This window comes from Lithobates pipiens, unplaced genomic scaffold (assembly GCF_037356315.1).
Source record: "Lithobates pipiens isolate NorthernLeopardFrog02 unplaced genomic scaffold, aLitPip1_a1.2 Scaffold_27, whole genome shotgun sequence".
Taxonomy (NCBI): Eukaryota; Metazoa; Chordata; class Amphibia; order Anura; family Ranidae; genus Lithobates; species Lithobates pipiens.
The window spans coordinates 179,823,271-179,844,592 of NW_027507788.1; the positions used below are offsets into that span (position 1 = coordinate 179,823,271).

Genomic DNA, 21,322 nt, shown 5'->3' on the forward strand with positions numbered 1-21,322 from the left:
ACACGGGAAACACGTGGCACTTCACAGGCATACTACAGACACCCCCCAGGCACCATATTTAAAGGAATATTTCACTTTTTTTTTCACTTTAATCGTCATTAAAATCAGTGTTCCCGCCAAAACGGCCATTTTTAAAAACATTTTAGGCATTGACCCATGTCCCCTGGGGCAGGAGCCAGGTCCCCAAACCTTTTTTAGGACAGTATCTTGCATATTAGCCGTTAAAATTAGCACTTTTCATTTCGAACGTTCGAGTCCCATAGACTTCAATGGGGTTCTAACGTTCGTTCGAATTTGGGGTCCGTTCGAAAGTTCTGGTGCGAACCGAACCGGGGGGTGTTCGGCTCATCCCTACCATCCACCACCAAAGGCCCAATTTTTCTGACCCTGGTCAACAGGGGCATGTAATTACTATTCTTGATCTAATATTTCACAGCAGGGCCTGTTCCTGCACCCACCAAGGGGGCTTACAATGTTTTGGCAACACCAACACCTACGGCCCAAATTTCTGCAGAGTATATAGGACAGGCCCCTACTTTTAAACATTCAACTTACAAACAACTCCTACTTGCAAACGGAAGGAGACAACAGGAAGTGAGAGGAAATCTACCCCTAGGAAGAGAAATTTCCTCCTGTAAGAGTTCCTTGTTTCACTAAAACCCCCACATTTTCAAAATCCAATTGTCATTGTGACAGAAAGTGAGATGAAATCTTCTGAACAGGTGCACAGACAGCAAAACAAATGTTACAGGGGTGATAATCCTTCCCTATGTTTTCCAAAAAGCTTAAAAATAGATTTTTTGGCTGGAGCTACATGTAAAAAATTTACCAGTTCAAAATTACAAACAGATTCTACTAAAGAACAAACCTACAGTCCCTGTCTTGTTTGCACCACCTGTATACTGCTGTTCAGAGTATATAGGGCCTGGGGGCCCCACGCCTTTCCTTTTTTTTATTTGGGTTGCGGGGTTCCCCTTAATATCCATACAAGACCCAAAAGGGCTGGTAATGGGCTGGGGTGGGGGTTCTCAATTATTTTCATCCATATTGCCAGGACCAGACATGACATTAAAGCCGCAAGCTTATTTAAATGACTTTTTTTCCTTTAGAAATGTCATTTTGAGCAGGGACTGTTCTAAACACGGGAAACACACACCACTTTACAGGCATATTATAGACACCCCCCAGGCACGATATTTAAAGGAATATTTCAATTTAATTTTTTCACTTCATGCATCATTAAAATCACTGCTACCGAAAAAACGTTTTTAAAACTTTTTTTTGTATTGATACATGTACCCTGGGGCAGGACCCAGGTCCCCAAACCCTATTAAGGACAATAAATTGCATATTAGCCTTTAAAATTCGCACTTTGATTTCTCACGTTCGAGTCCCATAGACTTTAACGGGGTTCGAAAGTTTGAACAAACTTTCAGTCCGTTCGAATTTTCTGATGCAAACCGAACCGGGGGGATGTTTGGCACATCCCTATACCAGAGTACCTATTCTGCAGATGCTCTAGTCTGGTCACATGATCTTCTTGGCAGCTGGCTTCCTTGGAGAGGAGAGATTGCCAACAATGACTGCAGTGCCTGGTTGGTGACATCACCCATAGGCTTCACAGCAGAGTAAAATGGTCTGGTTGGTCAGATAATCGGCTCCCAGAGATGGCTTCAGTGTATTGGAGGGACAATCGACTAAGCATGCCCCATAGTAAGCCTATAGGTTACGCATGATTACCGCTCAAGGTTGTCTCCACCTGTACCATCTCTACTGCATACTACCAGGTGCTGGCCCTGTTCGTTATGGGCTTCACAGTAGAGGAAAAGGGTCTGGTCGGCCACACATCTGATAAAATCACCTTAATTTAGACATATTCCGAATAGACACTCCACAATGTACAATTGAGGGAAAATTGTACACCAGTTAGTGCTATTTTCCCTCAATTTTAGATTGTGGAGTGTCTATTTGAAATACCGTATATACTCGAGTATAAGCCGAGATTTTCAGCCTCTTTTTTGAGGCTGAAAGTGCCCCCCTCGGCTTATACTCGAGTCATCGCTGTCTGCCCGCTCGATCAGCGTGTCGAGCAGACAGACAGCGGCCATTCTATCATTCAAAAGCCGCGCCTCCGGCTCCGCCTTCGCCTGTGATAGGCGGAACACTGAATTTCCCAGCAGCCTGTGTTCCGCCTATCACGGACATCGTATCATCCTCGTACTACGGACGAGGATGATACGATGTCCGTGATAGGCGGAACACAGGCTGCTGGGAAATTCAGTGTTCCGCCTATCACAGGCGAAGGCGGAGGCTTTTGAATTTTACAATGGCCGCCGAGGCGCCGACGAAGAGGGCACGGGACGGAGGCAAGGCAAGGCACGGCACGGGACGGAGGCAAGGCACGACACGGGACGGAGGCAAGGCACGGCGGCACGGCGGCAAGGCACGGCACGGGACGGAGGCAAGGAGGCAAGGCACGGGACGGAGGCTCGGGACAAAGGCTCGGGACACAAGTAGGCTGGACACACACACACACACACACACACACACACACACACACACACACGGATGGATGGAGACACACACACACAGGGATGGATGGATGGAGACACACACACACAGGGATGGATGGATGGATGGATGGAGACACACACACACAGGGATGGATGGATGGATGGACACACACACACACAGGGATGGATGGACGGACACACAGGGATGGACGGACACACAGGGATGGACGGACACACAGGGATGGACGGACACACACACAGGGATGGACAGGCATGTCTCACCCTCGGCTTATACACGAGTCAATAAGTTTGCCAGTTTTTTTGGGGGTAAATTGGGGGCCTCGGCTTATATTCGGGTCGGCCTATACTCGAGTATATACGGTATGTCTTCTTAATAAAAGTGATTTTATCAGATGTGCGACCGACCAGACCCTTTTTCTCTACTGTGAAGCCTGTAATGGACGGGGCCAGCACCTGGTAGTGTGCAGTGGAGGTGGTACAGGTGGAGACTGACCTTGAGCGGTGATTAATCTTCACCCACAGGCTTACTATGGGGCATCCATAGTCGGTTCGGACTGGAGGGCCCTCAGAATAGGTAAGCATAGACATCATTCCTTTACAAGGTAGTTAGTATAGGGCTTAGAATGGGGTTGAGAGCAGGGTTAAGTTTAGATTTGACTGGACTTCTACTTTAAACAATGTGTATAGGCTTTTTCAGCACAGTAGATAAGGAGAGCCTGATTAAAAACATTATAAAGAGCTGAGAGCTCCATCTGCTGGATGAAAACATAGATTTGAACTTTTGAAATACAATATTTTAAAGTTACCCGACTAAAAACATGAAAAAAAGTTTGTATTTTAAATAACTTAATAAACTAAATATACTCAAAAGTAATAGAAGCTGCCTTTAAAAAACAATCTTCTGCAACCTAAAATGCAAAAATCAGAAAGGGGACAATCACCTTGTTCCTTCTAACTCAGCTGCGGCTGATGATGTATGCGACCAATCATATGCTCCGGTACGGTCATGTAGCCACCTGTTCAGTTCCATAATACATTTCTCTTGGAATCTTAATAGGACTATTTTTTTGAAAAACTTAGAGGCGGAATAAAGATGGTGAATGAAGGAACTAATGCTGATGTCAACCAAAAATGTACCCTCAATTTGACCTGGAGGAATATTAGAGATTCAGATGTTATCTTTAGTGATGGCCGAACGGTTCGCCCGGCGGTCGTTTCGCGGCGAATTTCCGACTTTCGCCGTCCGCGGGTTCGAACGCCTTTTTCCGTCGTTCGCCCCGGCGGACTTACGTGTTTAATGTATACAAGAACTTTAACCTTTCGTGACACGTTTATCATGTGTTACAGGACAACCAATTGAGACATGACAGCTCATGGACACTTGGACATTCCCCCTAACCTATAAATACACCCGATCCGGTGGCCATTTTACATTCTTTCTTCTGTCACTGTAGGGAAAGGATCCTGTGTGGAGTAGGGACAGAGAAAACGCTAGCTATTTGGTACACAAAAGTTCTTTTCAGGACTGGTATAGGTGTTAGGTCAGCAGCCTGAGTTTCTTTTGTCAGTTTAGATAAAGGGACAGAGCGCTGTATGCTGCTATTTTAGGGACAGCTCAGCCAGATTAGTCTTTCTTCATCATCATCATCATCATCATCATTAGCTGTTACTATCAGGTCCACAAAAGAGCTGTTCCAGCTAATCGTTCCAGCCTACTCTTTTTTGCCAATTTGTATAGGGACAGGCAGGAAGCAGTGTGTCAGGCAGTGAGGATAATTTTAAAGACTTGCTGTTACTATTAGTTCCACAAAGGTTCTTTTCAGGACTGGTATCAGTGGTACGGTAATAGGCTTGTACACGTATAATATTCTTTCTTCCAAATATAGAAAGAATATTATACTTGACTGCTGCCCTTCTGCTGCAGTCTGCTAATCATTCACAACTCACTTGTTCCACAAAAGTTCTTATAAGGACTGGTAACTTGGTCTGTCTAGGGTGCTACGGTACATAGGCTTGGGTGCGGTACAGTCTGCTGTTCTGTAAGGACCGCTATCGGTCCACAATAGATAGGGTTGCCGTGCACTACTGCTGACCGCTGCCCTATACTGCAGCAGTCCTTCAGCGGTATAGGGACTGACGCACAGTCTGCTAAACACTAATACACAACCTGCTTGGTCCACAAAAGTTCTTATAAGGACTGGTAACTTGGTATAGGGTGCTACGGTACATAGGCCTGAGTGCGTTACAGTCTGCTGTTCTGTAAGGACCGCTATCGGTCCACAATACATAGGGTTGACGTGCACTACTGCTGACCGCTGCCCTATACTGCAGCAGTCCTTCAGCGGTATAGGGACTGACGCACAGTCTGCTAAACACTAACACACAACCTGCTTGGTCCACAAAAGTTCTTATAAGGACTGGTAACTTGGTATAGGGTGCTACGGTACATAGGCCTGAGTGCAGTACAGTCTGCTGTTCTGTAAGGACCGCTATCGGTCCACAATACATAGGGTTGCCGTGCACTACTGCTGACCGCTGCCCTATACTGCAGCAGTCCTTCAGCGGTATAGGGACTGACGCACAGTCTGCTAAACACTAACACACAACCTGCTTGGTCCACAAAAGTTCTTATAAGGACTGGTAACTTGGTATAGGGTGCTACGGTACATAGGCCTGAGTGCAGTACAGTCTGCTGTTCTGTAAGGACCGCTATCGGTCCACAATACATAGGGTTGACGTGCACTACTGCTGACCGCTGCCCTATACTGCAGCAGTCCTTCATTGGTATAGGGACTGACGTACAGTCTGCTAATCACTAACACACAACCTGCTTGGTCCACAAAAGTTCTTATAAGGACTGGTAACTTGGTATAGGGTGCTACGGTACATAGGCCTGAGTGCAGTACAGTCTGCTGTTCTGTAAGGACCGCTATCGGTCCACAATACATAGGGTTGACGTGCACTACTGCTGACCGCTGCCCTATACTGCAGCAGTCCTTCATTGGTATAGGGACTGACGTACAGTCTGCTAATCACTAACACACAACCTGCTTGGTCCACAAAAGTTCTTATAAGGACTGGTAACTTGGTATAGGGTGCTACGGTACATAGGCCTGAGTGCAGTACAGTCTGCTGTTCTGTAAGGACCGCTATCGGTCCACAATACATAGGGTTGCCGTGCACTACTGCTGACCGCTGCCCTATACTGCAGCAGTCCTTCATTGGTATAGGGACTGACGTACAGTCTGCTAATCACTAACACACAACCTGCTTGGTCCACAAAAGTTTTTATAAGGACTGGTAACTTGGTATAGGGTGCTACGGTACATAGGCCTGAGTGCAGTACAGTCTGCTGTTCTGTAAGGACCGCTATCGGTCCACAATACATAGGGTTGCCGTGCACTACTGCTGACCGCTGCCCTATACTGCAGCAGTCCTTCATTGGTATAGGGACTGACGTACAGTCTGCTAATCACTAACACACAACCTGCTTGGTCCACAAAAGTTCTTATAAGGACTGGTAACTTGGTATAGGGTGCTACGGTACATAGGCCTGAGTGCGTTACAGTCTGCTGTTCTGTAAGGACCGCTATCGGTCCACAATACATAGGGTTGCCGTGCACTACTGCTGACCGCTGCCCTATACTGCAGCAGTCCTTCATTGGTATAGGGACTGACGTACAGTCTGCTAATCACTAACACACAACCTGCTTGGTCCACAAAAGTTCTTATAAGGACTGGTAACTTGGTATAGGGTGCTACGGTACATAGGCCTGAGTGCGTTACAGTCTGCTGTTCTGTAAGGACCGCTATCGGTCCACAATACATAGGGTTGCCGTGCACTACTGCTGACCGCTGCCCTATACTGCAGCAGTCCTTCATTGGTATAGGGACTGACGTACAGTCTGCTAATCACTAACACACAACCTGCTTGGTCCACAAAAGTTCTTATAAGGACTGGTAACTTGGTATAGGGTGCTACGGTACATAGGCCTGAGTGCGTTACAGTCTGCTGTTCTGTAAGGACCGCTATCGGTCCACAATACATAGGGTTGCCGTGCACTACTGCTGACCGCTGCCCTATACTGCAGCAGTCCTTCATTGGTATAGGGACTGACGTACAGTCTGCTAATCACTAACACACAACCTGCTTGTTCCACAAAAGTTCTTATAAGGACTGGTAACTTGGTATAGGGTGCTACGGTACATAGGCTTGAGTGCGGTACAGTCTGCTGTTCTGTAAGGACCGCTATCGGTCCACAATAGATAGGGTTGACGTGCACCACTGCTGACCGCTGCCCTATACTGCAGCAGTCCTTCAGCGGTATAGGGACTGACGTACAGTCTGCTAAACACTAATACACAACCTGCTTGGTCCACAAAAGTTCTTATAAGGACTGGTAACTTGGTATAGGGTGCTACGGTACATAGGCTTGAGTGCGGTACAGTCTGCTGTTCTGTAAGGACCGCTATAGGTCCACAATAGATAGGGTTGACGTGCACCACTGCTGACCGCTCACCTATACTGCAGCAGTCCTTCAGCGGTATAGGGACTAAGAGTTTTGTCACAGGGTCATTTAAAAAATGACATGCAGAGGAAGAGGCAGGCCCTTCCGCAGGGGTGGTAGGGGTAGGGCAGGAGCAACAGGCTTGAGCCAAAGTGGGAAGTTGCAGAAGGTGCGTTCAATTACTTTAAAGGATGCACCAGACTTGGTTGAGTGGCTCGCTCAGCCTTACTCTTCTGCACCCTCCTCATCCTCTCGATCTGCACCCTCTTCTTCACTCTCTGCTATGTGCACCCCCAAAGACACTACCACCAACAACACGACCACCACCACCACCACCACATACCTTCCGCTTGAGTCACTGGAATTATTTTCCGATCCATATCAAGAGGACATTTCTGATGCGCAGCCACTCTTGGTATTGGATCAGGAAGAGGAGGTAGCAACAAGCGCTACTCAGCAGTCTGACGCCAGTACCCAGATCAGCCCAAGGAGGAGGTTGGTCCCCGGTGTTGCTGCCTACTCCGAGATCTCTACTTATAGCGGTGGGGAAGGTGACGTTGATGATGACGTGTCTAGTGATGTCACGTGGGTGCCCACAAGAGAGGAAGAGGAGGGGAGTTCAGAGGGAGATATGGACCAGCAGATAGGGAGGAGAAGCAGCAATGACTTACATTGCACAGCAGGGACAAAGCAGACTGCAAATGTATCAGGAGCGAGTCATCGACCATGTACGGTCACATCTGGCGCTCCCAGGACACCGGCACATGGCTCCGCAGTGTGGGCTTTTTTTAACGTGTCCGCTGCTGACAATAGCGTTGCCATCTGCAATCTTTGCAGTCAACGCGTTAGTCGCGGTAAGCCCAATACTCACCTAGGGACGACCGCCTTAAGAAGGCACATGAGCAGCCATCACCGAGCCCAGTGGGAGCAACGGAACACACAAAGCCACACTGCAGGCTCTCACCGTCCAGCCTCGTCTTCTACTTCTCCTTCTCCTCTCTCCTCACAATTGTCCTCCACTCCACCTTCCATCACGCCAAGCTCACATTTTTCTGCAAAAAGGCAGGCTTCCGTGGGCCTAATGTTTGAGCGTAAAAAAATGATGACGCCGGATAACCCTCTTGCCCAACGGTTGGCGGCTGGCTTGTCAGAACTCATAGCCCGCCAACTACTGCCATATAAACTGGTGGACTCGGAGGCCTTTCGCAAATTTGTGGCCATTGGAACACCACAATGGAAGGTCCCAGGAAGGAAGTATTTCTCAGAGAAGGGCATCCCAGAGCTATATGGCCATGTTCAGCGGCAAGTGAATGTATCTCTGGCACACAGTGTCGGTGCCAAGATACATCTGACCACAGACACGTGGTCTAGCAAACACGGGCAGGGAAGGTATATCAGTTTTACTGCCCACTGGGTGAACCTTCTGACGGCCGTCAAGCATGTAACCCGTGGCACCCGTGTAGATTTGGTTTTACCGCCACGGATTGCATGCAGGCCTGACTCTTCTTCTCCTCCTCCTACTCCATCCTCCTCCCTCTCCTCCTCAGCTGCCTCCTCCTTTTCCGCTGCTAGCGTCTCTTCCACTGCACCGCCCAAGCTCCCCAGAACCTATTCCACATGCCAGGTGAGACGTTGCCATGCCGTGCTGCGTCTGTTGTGCCTGGAAGCAAAGAGCCACACTGGCCCGGCACTCCTTTCAGCTTTGCGTTCACAGGCAGATGAGTGGCTAACACCGCTCAATTTGACAGTTGGTAAAGTGGTGTGTGACAACGGTGCCAATCTGCTTAGCGCATTGAAACAGGGCAAAATCACGCACGTGCCGTGCATGGCACACGTCTTAAACTTGGTCGTGCAGCGATTCCTTGTCAAATACCCTGGGGTCCAGGACATCTTGCGGCAGGCAAGGAAAATCTCGGCCCATTTCAGAAGATCTTACACGGCCATGGCTCGCCTTGCTGACATTCAGCGGCGACACCATCTGCCGGTCAGACGTCTTATTTGCGATTGCCCGACGCGATGGAACTCAACCTTCTATATGCTTGATAGGCTGCTCCAGCAGAAACGTGCAGTTAACGTCTACCTGTATGAACTCTGCGAAAGAAACGGTTCTGGGGAGCTGGGTTTTTTTTCACCGCGCCAGTGGCTGCTCATGCGCGACACATGCAGACTTCTGCGGCCATTTGAGGAGATCACCAAACTGGTCAGTCGCAGCCATGGCGCCATCAGTGACATGGTACCTTATGCCTTCTTTCTGGAGCGTGCATTGCGTCGTGTCATTGATCAGGCTGTGGAGGAGCAGGAGCGGGAAGATGAGGAAGTCGCAATGCTGGATGAATTCCCAGGGGGGGCTACTCTATCTGAGACAAGTCAACAACAGGAGTCTGATGAGGAGTCAGAGGAGGATGGTGCCGGGGCGGATGAGCAGGAGCAAGAAGAGCATGCTTTAAACCTTTCTGGGATCCCTGTTGTGCGAGGATGGGGAGAGGAGAATGAAGAGGACGACATTATCCTGGATGATGAGCAGGAGCCAGGCCACCACACCGCTTCCACTTTAGTGCAAATGGGGGCCTTCATGCTCCAGTGTTTTAATAGGGACCCCCGTATAAAAAGCATGAGGGTCAAGGACCAGTACTGGGTGGCAACGTACTTAGACCCCCGGTACAAACACAAAATGGCGGAAATGTTACCGCCGTCGCAGAGGGCTGTCAGAATGCAGCACTTCCAGGCCTTGCTTCGAGAAATGCTGCATTCTGCTTTTGCGTGCGCTGGCAGAGGAGCAATTCCCACTCCCAGAGAAGGATTTGCGGGTACCAATCCAACAGCGCCTGCAAGAAGAGGCCGGTTTGAAGATGTGTTGGTGACTTCGGATATGAGGTCATTCTTTCAGCCGACCCATCGACAGGTGTCATCCGGATCCAGCATCAGGGAACGCCTAGACCGTCAGGTGTCCGACTACATTGGGTTAACGGCCGATGTGGACGCTCTGAGGAGTGATGAACCCCTAGACTACTGGGTGGGCAGGCTTGACCTCTGGCCAGAGCTTGCCCAATTTGCAATCGAACTGTTGGCTTGCCCCTCATCCAGTGTCCTGTCCGAAAGGACGTTCAGCGCAGCAGGGGGGATTGTGACCGATAAGCGTACTCGCCTAGCTCACCACAGTGTTAACTACCTCACATTTCTAAAAATGAATGAGGCATGGATCTCGGAGGAATTCAACACATGTGATCAGTAGACCATGTATATGTCTATAAACAATTTTTGGAATCAAGCACACAGACCTTCTTAATTCATTTGGCTCACTTCCCTGACCCAAAAAAGCACACCGTACTATATGCCCCTACCCTCCTCTTTGAAGAGGTTGAGCGGTGTCATATTTCTACTGGGGCTGCTTATTATGAGGGGTTCCCACCATCCCTGTGCTGTGCTGACTTCCTCCTGGGTGTTCTTATTATGAGGGGCTCCCACCATCCCTGTGCTGTGCTGACTTCCTCCTGGGGGTTCTTATTATGAGGGGATCACACCATCCCTGTGCTGTGCTGACTTCCTCCTGGGGCTGCTTACGGTGCTGCTGTCAGCGCTGTATGTCACGGAGCTGCTGTCAGCGCTGTATGTCACGGAGCTGCTGTCAGCGCTGTATGTCACGGAGCTGCTGTCAGCGCTGTATGTCACGGAGCTGCTGTCAGCGCTGTATGTCACGGAGCTGCTGTCAGCGCTGTATGTCACGGAGCTGCTGTCAGCGCTGTATGTCACGGAGCTGCTGTCAGCGCTGTATGTCACGGTGCTGCTGTCAGCGCTGTATGTCACGGAGCTGCTGTCAGCGCTGTATGTCACGGAGCTGCTGTCAGTGCTGTATGTCACGGAGCTGCTGTCAGCGCTGTATGTCACGGAGCTGCTGTCAGCGCTGTATGTCACGGAGCTGCTGTCAGCGCTGTATGTCACGGTGCTGCTGTCAGCGCTGTATGTCACGGAGCTGCTGTCAGCGCTGTATGTCACGGAGCTGCTGTCAGTGCTGTATGTCACGGAGCTGCTGTCAGCGCTGTATGTCACGGAGCTGCTGTCAGCGCTGTATGTCACGGAGCTGCTGTCAGCGCTGTATGTCACGGTGCTGCTGTCAGCGCTGTATGTCACGGAGCTGCTGTCAGCGCTGTATGTCACGGAGCTGCTGTCAGCGCTGTATGTCACGGAGCTGCTGTCAGCGCTGTATGTCACGGAGCTGCTGTCAGCGCTGTATGTCACGGAGCTGCTGTCAGCGCTGTATGTCACGGTGCTGATGTCAGTGCTCTGTATTACGGTGCTGCTGTCAGTGCTCTGTATCTCCTGCACCCTCTTGTTTGCCTACCCTGGTCCCTGACCTTCCCTCTCCTCCATTGCCTTCATTAGCTCCATAGTCCTGAATTGTCAGAACAATTTCCCAAATAAAAAAAAAATGCTTGTAGTTATCGATCCCAAATTCACCTCATACATGTATTATGCTATTGTCCAGGTGGTGGGACTACGTGCTACCCCCTAATAATTACCCCGTGGCCGCAAATTCGACCTAAAGGTTTGCGAAATTCGCCTCCCATTGAAGTCAATGGAGCCCGCGGCGAACGGTCGTTTTCGCGAACGTTTGTGCCCGTTCGCGTTTCGCGTTCGCGAAACGTCCCGTCGGAAGTTCGTCCATCACTAGTTATCTTACCCGAAACTAATTTCACTGCCAAAAAAGAGATTTCACATTTTCATAACATTTGGCATTTAATGACATTGCTAGGTGAAATTAGCTTTAAAAAATTGTTCCCAACCAACATATAATATGGCTGTAGGATTTCCTGCTAGGCCAGCCACTTTTACATGTCACATTATCCTCCATATATGAAAGCACCAGATGAGCAAGGAGCTGAGAGAGAGAGAGAGAGAGAGAGAGAGAGAGAGTAAGGAGAGTATAAAGGGTCAGAGGGCCATTTGTAGAGAAACAGTCACTTTGCTCTACATCTATTCTGGTTATTTAGGCTCCATTTACACTTGTGTAACTTCAAAATTGTGTGATTTCCACTGCGACTTTACAGTGTGACTTTGGCTTTGACCATGTGACTGCGTGTGATCTACAAAATCGCACACACATGTAAATGATTCAGGTGTGACTTTTATGCCACTTTTGAGGGTTTACATTGAAGTCTGTGGCCTTCATATTAGTAGTACAGGAACTACTTTAAAGTCACTGTGACTTTAAGGTCTCATGCATACAGTGCGTTAAAAAAACAAGCTGCAAAGCCAGTCCTGACCCCAGGAAAAATGCGTTTTTACATAGTTGTGTTTAGCCGCGTTTAGCTGCATTAGCGTTTAGCAGTGTTTCTCTGCCCTCTTCTATTTTTCTCTCCCAAATCCAATTACTACAGTTTAACCACTTTAATACAAGGCATTTTCACCCCCTTCCTGCCCAGAGCAAGTTTTCTGCGCACTTTGAATGACAAATTAATTTTTATGTTTTTTTCCCCACAAATAGAGCTTTCTTTTGGTGGTATTTGATCACCTATGCGTTTTTTATTTTTTGCGCTATAAACAAAAGAAGAGTGACAATTTTGAAAAACACAATATTTTTTACTTTTCGCTATAATAAATATCCCAATTTTTTTTTTGTTTTACTTTTTTTCCCTCAGTTTAGGCCGATATGTATTCTTCTACATGTTTTTGGTAAAAAAAAGAAATTAGCAATAAGCATATATTGATTGGTTTGCGCAAAATTTATAGTGTCTACAAAATACGGGATAGATTTACAACATTTTTTTTTTTTTACTAGTAATGGCAGCGATCTGCGTTTTTTTTTTTTTCTGTGACTGGGACGTTGTGACGGACATATCGGACACTTTTGAGTCCCTGTCCCACATTGGAGCAGGGACTCATAAGGGGAGGAGGCCGATCGGTGTTCTTCTGTACTGAGAACAAACCATCGGCCTCCTCTCACCTGACAGGACGTGGATCTGTGTGTTTACACACACAGATCCACGGTCCTGCTGTGTTCACGGGCAATCGTGACATCGCAGCTGCCAGGCAAACGCACCGGGTCCCGAGCAACGTGCGTGCCCCCCCTAGATGGCTGGGAAGCCGAGGACGTCATATGACTCCCGCCCAGGATGGGAGATCCCTCCAGCGGACATCATATGACTATGGGTGGGGTACGAAGTGGTTAAAAATGCTTGATGCAGCTTAACACTGTATACAGCATTAACATGGATTTAGCGGCATCAGACATTTTTACAGCTGTAATTCTGTTGATTAAGAACGCTCTGACCCTGGGGTTTTTTGCAGCTTGAAAACGTAAACAAAAATAGAGCAACAATTTTGAAAAAAACGCATTATTTTTTACTTTTTGTTATAATAAATATCCCCCAAAAATATATAAAAAAACATTTTTTTCCCTCAGTTTAGGCCGATACGTATTCTTCTACATATTTTTGGTAAAAAAAAACGCAATAAGCGATTATTGATTGGTTTGCGCAAAAGTTATAGCGTTTACAAAATAGGGATAGTTTTATGGCATTTTTATTAATAATTTTTTAGTATTTTTTTTTTACTAGTAATGGCGGCGATCAGCAATTTTTATTGTGACTGCAACATTGTGGCGGACACATCGGACATTTTTGACACATTTTTGGGACCATTGTCATTTATACAGTAATCACTGCTATACAAATGCAGTGATTCCTGTGTAAATGGCACTGGCAGTGAAGGGGTTAACCAGTGGGTGGCAGTGTAGGGGTTAAGTGGTCCTAGGGGTGTGTTACTAACTGTGGGGGGGTTGGGCTTTCATTTAGTGAACACTGATCTCTGTTCCAATCACATGGAGCAGAGATCAGCGTCACTAGTTGCTAGGCAGAATGGAGAAATGCTGTTTACACGGCATTTCCTCCATTCAGCCGTCCCGTGAGACGATCGAGGGTATGCTCGCGGCGATTGAGTCCGCGGGACCCGCGGCCGGACTCACGGGGGTCCCGACCGGCACGCGAGCGTGCTGCCGGTGGCGCGCTCGTAATGGCAGGGCGGCATTGAAGATTCGACGTACCTGTACGCCAATATGCCTGCCCGTGCCATTCTGCCGACGTACATCGGCGTACGCTGGTCGGGAACCGGTTAAGTTGCACAAATATGAATAGTACTCATGGGAAAACATGAGGTGCAACTTGTCATGTGACTTTAGGGTACAAAGTTGCATGACAAATCATATAAGTGTAAACTGGGCCTTAAAGATAGAAAAGTATTATGTTTGTGAATTGACCTTTTGCAAGCAAATACATAAAAAGTGATAATATAATGGCTAAGAGTGACATATTCACCAAATAAAACAGTCATAAGAAATAAATGATCATTATTTGTTATCGTCTCATCATAATCTTGTACCAGTTTATGATTCTGTTTTTACAATAATCTTCTTTGGATCAGAATGCCACTGTTGACCTCTTCACCTCAAGTTGGATATCTCCATCCCTTTATTGTGCCATTGGATGGAGTAACTGGACAGAGGCTTAATCTTGAAGTTGTTGTTTGCCTCCCATTGAAGTGGCACCCAACACAGCTTTTCACAATAAAATGTTTTTTAACACCCACTGGAGAAGTTTCTAAAAATAATTTCCAGAACCCAACATTGATTGATACTGGTCTAAACCCTTATCCTGGACTTGTTTACTCCAGGAACATTAATTACCCAAATGTAGACTTCATTCAACCAATTATACTAAATCAGAGGGCGGTTGGTTGCTCCAGAGGAAACCCTTTTTTTGTGTTGATCTTTGTTATTTATTTACAAAGTCAATTTAAATTCAAGTACCTCAGTGTTATAAAATATCAATCAAATCAATTTCAATTGCAGGTTGTAACACAACAAAATGTGGAAGAGCCCATAGTGAGGTAAATATTTTTTTTTTTTATATAAACAGCTTGATTTTAGTAAGAAAAATGTGAGGTCAGTGCTATGGGGACTCCCATGTATGTTAGTGTATGTTTATTAACAACATTAGTCCGTTTTGTTAAAAACATCAATCTTTGCTGTACATACCGGTGCTGAGCTTATAGTGAATCATCGCCATTGGAAATTTTAAAGAATCCTCTGCAAAGACCATGTCTTCCTTATTAGAGAAATATAAATCCAGATGACTTCTGGAATGCATTCCATGTACATGATAGAGTTTATGTGTTGTGGAATCCATCGTCCTGCAATGATCAACTTCACCTCTTTGATTTCTGCTTTCAACTAAGCTTTAATGTTTGAGTTCTATTTATATTCCTTTTATATAAAGTGGTTAAATTTTATTGTAATATAATCATAAATATATTTATAAAGCAGTCATGTGGATAGTGCTGACTGAGGTGTGATTGCCATCTGAGTTTGCAAAGGTTTAACCACTTTAAGATTGGCTTATTTTACATTTGTTGTTTTCAAGTAAAAATCTGTATTTTTTGCTAGAAAATTACTTAGAACACCCAAAATATTATATAGTGGAGAAAATAATTATTTGATCCCCTGTAGATTTTGTAAGTTTGCACACTTACAAAGAAATGAAAAGTCTATAATATTTTATCATAGGTGTATTTTTGTAATGATAGAGACAGAATATCTACCAAAAAATCCAGAAAAAAACACATAAAATAAAGTTGCAGTTCAGTGAGTAAAATAAGTATTTGATCCCCATGCAAAATACGACTTGGTGGAGAAAAACTTGTTGGCAAGCACAGAGGTAAGACGTTTCTTGTAGTTGGTTGCCAGGATTCAGTGTTGCCACTGCAAAAGTACCTAGCATGCCAGTTTTCAGTACTAAACAGTGCAAAACATCAGTATTTACAATATAAACATGTAGCTAGTGCTGTTAGTAATGTCTTTACATTAAACAAAAGTCAAAAACACAGAGTTCCTCTCTACATCAAGGGAATTCTGACGTAAAAAAGGGGAATTCTGCAGATCATGATCTAAGGGGGAACTCTGATGTAAAATCTTTTATCAGAGTCCACTGCATTCTTCTTTACATCAGAGTTCCCACTTACATTAGGGTCTGCAGCATTACCTTTTACATCAGAGTTCCCCTTTACTTCAAGTTTTGCAGAATTCCCCCTGCAGACTGATGGAAAGGGGAACACCTGGAACTCTGATGTGGGGGGCACTCTGGAGACCAGAGTCCATCTGTCACGCACCTGGTGATGGATCCCAGAATGCAGGGAGCGGTCTCTCTGGCTCGAGAGCCCCTGGTAGAGGAGACAGGGACTCAAGAGTGCAAAGGAGCACAAGTGCTTGACAGGTGGCAGGTACGGGGGTTAGTCTGGACCTCTGAAGTGGCTGAAGAGAGACTGACAGGAACAGCGGACTGGAACACAGCAAACAGGCGGGAAGAGTTCAGCAGCACAGCCGGAGCAACAGGTCGCACTGAGGTGTTCTGTAGATCAGTAAGAACACTGGAACAGCAGGCAGCAAGGTGGTACTCTGTAGCTTGGCAGGGACACAGGAACAGCAGATAGTGAGGAGGTGTTCTGTAGTTCAGCAGGAACACTGGCAAGGTCAGACAGGCCGGGTAAACACTGGCGGGCAGAGCAGGTACCAAACGGAAGCAGGAGAGTAGTCGGGGTGCAGGCCGGGTCGGTAACAAGCTGGCAGCGATCAAACAAAAGGGAGAGGCAGAAGAGTAGTCGGGACAACCCGGGGTCGGAGACTGGCAGCAAACAGGAGTAGTCAGGAACAGGCCGGGTAAACAGGAATGAGGTAAGTAGGTAACAAGTAGCAAGGGTCTCAGAGAACACTGTAGACCAGACAGCAAGAAGGCATGGTGGCAGTCTCCTTTAAATAAGCTTCTTGGCGCCAAGTGCTGTCACACAGCACGTCTGCACGCACCCACGTATGCACCTGTGCGCATTCGCATGTGCCCGTTTGCGCTATCGCGCACCTGCGTGTGCCAGTTGGCTCTTCTGATGGGAATTCTGCGCAAAGATCTTTCACAATCTGCTGGTTTACCAGGACGTCTTTCTTGACACCACCTTCTGCATAGTGAACTAACGTGGGGGGTTTACTGATATGTGGTGGAACCTTTATATCAGAGCCCCCTTACATTATTGCATTCACTCCCCCTTACACCAGTGCCCCCACTCAGAGTGGCCCGACGACACTGTCACTAATTTCGTCTCAGGTGCACCGTGCAGGGCTGTCAGTCCGCTCCAGCTTGGTGGCTCTGGTTTTATCCTATAGTCTCCTCTAAACAGTCTTGCTATGGGGGCACCCGAGCCAAGTCACAGCTCCCTGTGTCCATTCAGACATGGAACTGCGGCCCAGCCTCACCCCCCTCTCTCCTGATTGGCTGACTAACTTAGATTGACAGCAGTGGGTACCGCTGCTGAGTCTCAGCCAATCAGGAGGGAGAGTCTCAGACTGCTGAGGCACTCATGGACATTGATTGTCAGAGGTGGGGCTCAGGTAAGTATTAGGGGTGCTGGGGCAGCTACTGAACACAGAAGGCTTTTGTAATGCATAGAAAGCATAAAGATAAAAAAAACCTTTGGACTTTACAACATCTTTAAGGGCTGCACACACGGGCTGCATGGCAGGTGGCATAGACCAATTCAATAGAAATTGGCTGACATTCGGCCCCTCTGAAGGGGTATGACTGAAAAGGGTCTGCTAATCACCCCCCCCCCCCCCATCAGCGTTCTCAGCCATTGGCTGAGAACGCTGACCAGTGTGTTCTGGCAGGGGTCCCTGTCAGAACACAATAGCTCAGCGGGGTAGATCATTAACATCAGATAGTCAGGAAAGTGGCTCCTCCCGAGCGCTTCATTTTTATGTTCAGCCTGCAAAAAAAACTGTTATGCCGCATACACAGTATTGGAATTCTCGTCAGAAAAAGCTCTGATGGTTTTCCCATAGGAATTCTGACGGAATTCCGCTCAAACTGTCTTGCCTACACACAGTCACACCAAATTCCGACCGCCAAAAACGCGGTTACGTACACCACGTACGACGGGACTATAAAAGGGAAGTTCAGCACCACCTGCGGCACCCTTTGGGCTCCTTCTGCTGATCTCGTGTTTATTGCGTGAGCGTAGAAGATTGAGTAAAGGACGATTCGCGCTTTTCAGACTTGTGCTTCAGATCGTTCCTGCTCTACAGTTTGTGCTTGTCGGTGCGTATCTGCTTATCAGTGTGTGTAGTCAGTTCACATTTGTTTGTCATTGCGTGCTATTTTATATATTACTCTTTGATTTTCAGTCCTTATTGTCTGCTCGTTGCTGATTTGCTGTTTGTTCTTTCGGGCCTTGCCGTTTATCAGTGCTTTCTGTTAGTCCGTTCTGACCAGACGACCTTTTTGAAGCCATGTTGCCTGTATGTACTCATCATAGAGTTTGTGCTGTGCAGGGGCTTGGTGTTGGGGTTCTTACTTTGACACAAGCCCAGTCCATGAACAGGATGAGGAGGAGTTCATGGACCAAGAATTGGTTGCTCCAGTGTGACCAGTTCTCTCATATCCCTTTGCTGCGTGAAATCCGAGAGAATAATCCTGACGATTTCAAGAATTATCTCAGGATGACGGACCCCATTTTTCACCGTCTGTTGACTTTGCTGACCCCTTATATCAGCAGGCAGGATACCTGCCTGAGGCAAGCCATCACTCCGGAGCAGAGGCTAGTTGCCACGTTGCGGTACTTGGCGACAGGGAGAAGCCTGCAGGACCTCAAGTTCACGACAGGCAACTCCCCCCAGGCTCTGGGGATCATTATTCCAGAGACCTGTTCTGCCATCATCCGGGTCCTGCAGAAGGACTATATTAGGGTAAGTTTTCTCCTTTAACATTATATTCTATGTATTTAATGTTTGCTAATGTATTGTATTTCTTTCATCGTTCCCTAATTACCATGATTGGAATATGCTGTGAATTTCCTCTTTGTCCTCATGCATGTTGGATTTTTCAATGCTCCTTTTTTGTCATTCATGCATATTTGCCTTCACTAACCTCCCCAGCATGCTCTCCTGGGCCCATATACTCCTAGTCTAGACACTTAACAATGTATTTTGTTAGCTCCATTGTAGTGCTTTACCCTAAAGACCCCCTAAAATGTTTGCAAATGTTATTGTTGTCCTTAAATTCATGCAGAGTGCCAGAGGTATTTTCTTGGGGGGGCCCAAAATCATTTGGAACCCTCCCTCCCCCCAACCGCTAAGTCAGCTGATACCAATCCTCTATCTGTTGACTTTGCCAAACCCATACGCACTATACCTACCCCTTTTGTGGTCAGATTTATGTATGAATTCACCAAAGCATGTAGTGCAAGGGCCTTCCTCACTACTTTCAAATGGTACTGTTTACATTTTACTTCTCCTATTATCTTGATAGGTAATTGCAGAATCTAAAAATGTGTTCCCAATTTTTTATGCCACATCTTATTACCTGTCCAGTGGGCTGCCAATAGTGTAATTAAGGAGGGGCTGGCCAAAGTAACACACATTACTTTGTTACTCCATTACTTAGTGGATGTCAGGTCACCTGAGACCAGGTGACAGATGCACCCCGTTGGGATCAGGAGTGCACCGCTAAGGTAGTGGACCCTAAGGCTGACTGCTGTGGATGGAACTCAGGGTGGTTCAGGAAGGCAGGTCCCCTGGAGCACCTACACGGATCCCACATGGAGCTAGAGCATAGATTCCCCAGGGCGTGGAGTCTAAGAGCCAGCAGGTGTTCACCAGAGCCTCTAGTGATGAGGGGTCTCCCAGCTCACGCTCACGGTAGGCTACAGGAAGATGGAGAGGAAACAGCAGCACAGGACAGCAAGGAATAGTAAGGAGGTAGCCAAATGTCAGGGCGACTAGCAGACAAGAATAACAGGGAACACACCAAAGGTCAGGGTCACAGGCAAACAGGGATAGTCGAGAACACGCCAAAGGTCAGGGTCACAAGCAGACAGGGATAGTCGGGAACATGCCAAGATCGGTAACAGAGACAAACGTGGAGCACATGGCAAGCGACAAACAGGAAGCCAAACACACAATATTGCACGGTAAGGCAGGCTTGGAGAATACGGTGTTAAATAGTGGTTCCTGTTGAGGCTAGGGTGGAGCCACACTGAGGGAAGATTACTTAAGCATGCAGGTGTGAGAGTACAAGCCTCATGGCTGATACACAGACCAGGTAAGAGACAGACAGGGCATGAAAGTATTACTGTAGGGTCATGATAGCGGAGATGGTTACCTGTCCAAAACATACCTCCCCTCCTAAAATATTTCCAAGGGGCTATCAGAGGGGGTGAGCAATCTGATAAGTGGACCTTATATTTTAGCCTTTAAATACTCTTTACAAGAAATGTTATACTGATGTTGGCCAACAGTGTTTCTGTGCAAAATTACAAATTTTATTTTTCTTGCTTGACTCCAGTTTCCTTCAACACCACAGGAATGGCAGACTGTGGCCTCCCAGTTTGCCCAGCGGTGGGATTTTCCTAACTGTGGAGGGGCAATCAATGGGAAGCACGTCCACATCGTCCCACCACCCCATTCGGGGTCATACTATTTTAACTATAAGTAAGGGGTTTCTTAGGCCGCGTACACACGAGCGGACTGTATGGCCTACTTAGTCCGTCATACAATCCGACGGACAGTCCGTCATACTTTCCACTGAATGGACTTGACCACACATGGATAGCCAAACAGTCCGACGAAAGCTTGCGCGATGACGTACAGCACGTACGACGGGACTAGAAATAGGAAGTCCAAGACACAGCAAAGCATCCTTTGGGCTCCTTCTGCTGACTTTGCGTTAGTAGAAGTTTGGTTAGAGACGATTTGCGCTTTTCAGACTTCAGCTTAATTTGTCAGTTTTCTGCTGCGCAGTCTACCTGTGAGGTTTGTATCTGTCTTTCGGTACGCGTGGATCAGTTGGTACCTGTTGTTAGGCGCTTCTGGTCTGCTAGTTTCTGGGTTTCAGGTCGTTCTTCATAGGTCTGGCTGTTCTTCAGTGCGTTCAGTTAAGCTTGTTTGTCCAGCCAACCGTTTCAAAGCCATGGAGAGTGGACGTACTCGGGAACGAGTTCGTGCTATATTGGGGCTTGGTGTTGGGGTTAATACTTTGACCCGAGCCCAGTCTGTGAACAGGGTGAGGAGGAGTTCATGGACAAAGAATTGGTTGCGCCAGCGTGACCAATTCTCGCATATGCCTTTACTCCGTGAGATCCGTGAGAATAATCCTGATGATTTCAGGAATTATCTCAGGATGACGGACCCCGTTTTTCACCGTCTGCTGGCTTTGCTGACCCCTTATATCAGCAGGCAGGATACCTGCA

General features: G+C 47.2%; 1 protein-coding gene across 1 annotated transcript in view; it reads right to left on the minus strand.

Moving 5' to 3' along the window:
* Window positions 1-15,222, minus strand: part of LOC143934389 (indolethylamine N-methyltransferase-like) — a 68,317-nt gene extending 53,095 nt beyond the window's left edge. Inside the window, exons 1-2 of the mRNA XM_077457957.1 lie at window positions 15,072-15,222; window positions 3,476-3,683 (exon numbers count right to left, since the gene is read on the minus strand). Of these exons, the coding sequence (XP_077314083.1) occupies window positions 3,476-3,683; window positions 15,072-15,222 (359 nt within the window). The remainder of the gene's footprint in view (window positions 1-3,475; window positions 3,684-15,071) is intronic.
* Window positions 15,223-21,322: the final 6,100 nt, after the last annotated feature.